General features: G+C 37.5%; 1 protein-coding gene across 1 annotated transcript; it reads left to right on the top strand.

Moving 5' to 3' along the window:
• Positions 1 to 6: 6 nt before the first annotated feature.
• LOC113472664 (poly(rC)-binding protein 3-like) lies at positions 7 to 2,230 on the top strand (the record flags this gene model as incomplete). The annotated part of the gene is made up of 3 exons (XM_026832466.1): positions 7 to 87; positions 1,679 to 1,807; positions 2,102 to 2,230. Coding segments are annotated over exons 1-3 (326 nt in total), but the record flags the coding sequence as incomplete, so codon positions are not given.
• Positions 2,231 to 3,382: the final 1,152 nt, after the last annotated feature.

Raw genomic sequence — 3,382 nt, 5'->3', positions numbered from 1 at the left:
TTCGTCTCAAACTCAAGAAATGACTGTACCTAATGATCTCATCGGATGTATAATCGGCAAGGGAGGCACAAAGATATTTGAAATCAGGTAACGTAACAATTCCACATCACAGAACAATTTCACATCACTTCGTAAGCTGGTGGGTTTTCTTTCGGATGCATTCGGTTTTCTCTCGGTAAAACTCGTAGTATCGATCATTATAGGTATTGAAATCAAATCAAATCATGAATTCTTTGTGGTAAAGCAGAGCATCTTCAGAACTTTTAAGGGGTATTACAACAACACTAAATGCCTCCTTTACTTTTAATTCTCATCTACTCTCATCATCACTCTTTTCACACATTTTATTATACAATATATTCACTATCTTCAGGTAACGTAACAATTCCACATCACAGAACAATTTCACATCACTTCGTAAGCTGGTGGGTTTTCTTTCGGATGCATTCGGTTTTCTTTCGGTAAAACTCGTAGTATCGATCATTATAGATATTGAAATCAAATCATGAATTCTTTGTGGTAAAGCAGAGCATCTTCAGAACTTTTAAGGGGTAATCATTATAGGTATTGAAATCAAATCAAATCATGAATTCTTTGTGGTAAAGCAGAGCATCTTCAGAACTTTTAAGGAATATTACAACATTACTAAATGCCTCCTTTACTTTTAATTCTCATCTACTCTCATCATCACTCTTTTCACACATTTTATTATACATATTCACTATCTATCCCTTTTAATTCTCATCTACTCTCATCATCACTCTTTTCACACATTTTATTATACATATTCACTTTCAGCATGACCCACTATGATGGATCAATTTTTGGAAAAACTCCTGTAAGAACTTGACTATAGGGGTTATAGTTCGTTGTTAACAGAGGTCTTCTCACGACGAGGGTTTTACCGTGAATTCGGTGACAAGCTACCCGCCTACTCACACTAACCTCACAAAACCTGAGTAGGGCCGAGAAAAGAAAGCGGCACGCGATTGCCCAGATGGTCACCTATCCGGATATTAACCACACGAAACGTTGCTTAACGTCAATGATCCACAGGCCACAGGGAACTGGTGCATTCAACGTGCTTCCGCAACTGGCTAATCTTTAAGGCGGCGGTGACATTACTCCGAATTTTGCGTGCGAAAACTTGCGAAAATTTCGCACGCGAAAGTGTGGTGACACTATTACGAATTGACACGAATTCTGCATGCGAATTTAAATACCAAGTTCAGTTTAGATTGTGTTGTGCTACTGACTGTGTGTGGTGGGTGTCTGTGTGTGGAGGGTATGATGGGTGTGTGTGTGTGTGATTTGTGTGGTGGGTGTGTGTCTGTGTGTGAGTGGTGTGCGTCTGTGTGATTTGTGTTGTGTGTGTTGTGGGTCTGCATTGTGTGTGTGAGTGTGATTTGTGTTGTGTGTGTGGTGGGTCTGCATTGTGTGTTTGAGTGTGATTTGTGTTGTGTGTGTGGTGGTCATAAGAATCAATGGCTTTGATTTTTTCACACGAATTGATACGATAATTCGCACGCAAAATTCGGAGTGATGTCACCGCCCCCTTAGGGGGCGGTTTTCATGATAGACTCTTGAGTGGAAGGTAACCACTAGACGAGGTTAACGCCAAAGGCGTTCCCTACCATTTAACCCTTAAATTTTGCTAAATGATCCTTTTTTTTTTCAGACAAATCAGCGGTGCCATGATTCGAATTTCTAATGCTGAAGAGCGGGAGGCCAATTCTACCGACCGTACCATTACTATTAGTGGAAACCCTGACTCCGTAGCTTTAGCCCAATACTTGATCAATATGAGGTAAGACAATATGGTCAGAATATAATAGAATATACCTTGTTTATCCTACCAGAATGAGACCTGAGAGGGGCCGGGAAAAGAAAGCGGCACGCGATTGCTCAGATGGTCACCCATCCGGATATTAACCACACGGAACGTTGCTTAACGTCACAGGGAACTGGTGCATTCAACGTGCTTTCGCAACTGGCTAATCTTTAATTTTCATAATGGACTCTTGACTAGACGAGGTTAACGCCAGAGGCGTTCTCTACCACTTAACCCTTAAATTTTGATAAATGATCCTTTTTTTTTCAGACAAATCAGCGGTGCCATGATTCGAATTTCTAATGCTGAAGAGCGGGAGGCGAACTCTACCGACCGTACCATTACTATTAGTGGAAACCCTGACTCCGTAGCTCTAGCCCAATACTTGATCAATATGAGGTAAGATCATATGGTCAGAATAGAACAGAATATACCTTGTTTATCCTACCAGAATGAGACTGAAAAGTCCTTTTACTCCCGCAGTCTAAACAAGGTCTTATATTATGTCAGAGTGCATTTTAGATGTTTTTCTAAGCTTCAAATCTCATAGATTAGTTGATTCGCCAGAACGTCCAAAAATAGACCAACAACATAAAGTTTGTATAAAGTCAAAATGCAAAGGGACTATTCAGTTTCAACCTAGCTGTAGATTGAACAAGGTCTTATATTATGTCAGAGTGCATTTTAGATGTTTTTCTAAGCTTCAAATCTCATAGATTAGTTGATTCGCCAGAACGTCCACAAATAGACCAACATAAACATAAAGTTTGTATAAAGTCAAAATGCAAAGGGACTATTCAGTTTCAACCTAGCTGTAGATTAAAACGCGTCAGTATACTTGATTCAGAAAATTTCTCTGGCCATCCAAAGGGGCAATAGCTCGAGCATCATGAGCAAATTCCCCTCTGGAATGATGTTAGATGAAGTGTTTTATTTATAATAAATATGCTACAGACCCAGCTATAAAGTGCTCCTCTAGGCTTGTGATTTCTACATAGTTATACATACCCCTGGTACACTAATCACGCGTAAGAACCTTTGTAAGTAAGATTTCTTTCTTCTTCTAGAACAAGTGGTACCAAATTTTTGATTTTTTTTTGTCATTTTATGCGATTAAATAATACTTATTATTTTTGCAATTTTATAAATATATTGTATTATTTCGTTTCCATGTTTGTTTATTTCGTTATGACCTATTATTTAAAGTTATTAAATTTATGAAAGAAGGTGGAGGGCGTTAATGTTCCTGGACGTTACTTATGTCCATGGAGCTTGTTTCCATCATCTTCTATCTTAAATTTACTACATACTTGCTAATTTCTTTTTTCTTTGATTTATTTAGATATTTCAAACCTAATAAAGCTAAAAAGACTTTTATTTTAGTGACAATCAAAATTTTTAGATTTTTTTGCCGAGTCAAAAACAAAACCAATAAAAAATGTCGGCTTTTTGAGAATTTCAGCTGCAAGAAAGCGTTCTAATTTTTTATTATAATTATTTAGCTTTTTTAAACAAACTTTAGTTTTATAGATGAAATGATTGAGGATAATA

The sequence above is a fragment of the Diaphorina citri genome, unplaced genomic scaffold (genome assembly GCF_000475195.1).
Source record: "Diaphorina citri unplaced genomic scaffold, Diaci psyllid genome assembly version 1.1 scaffold7059, whole genome shotgun sequence".
Lineage (NCBI taxonomy): Eukaryota > Metazoa > Arthropoda > Insecta > Hemiptera > Psyllidae > Diaphorina > Diaphorina citri.
The sequence above is the reverse complement of the archived record's forward strand: the minus strand, read 5'-3'. Positions and strand labels throughout refer to the sequence as shown.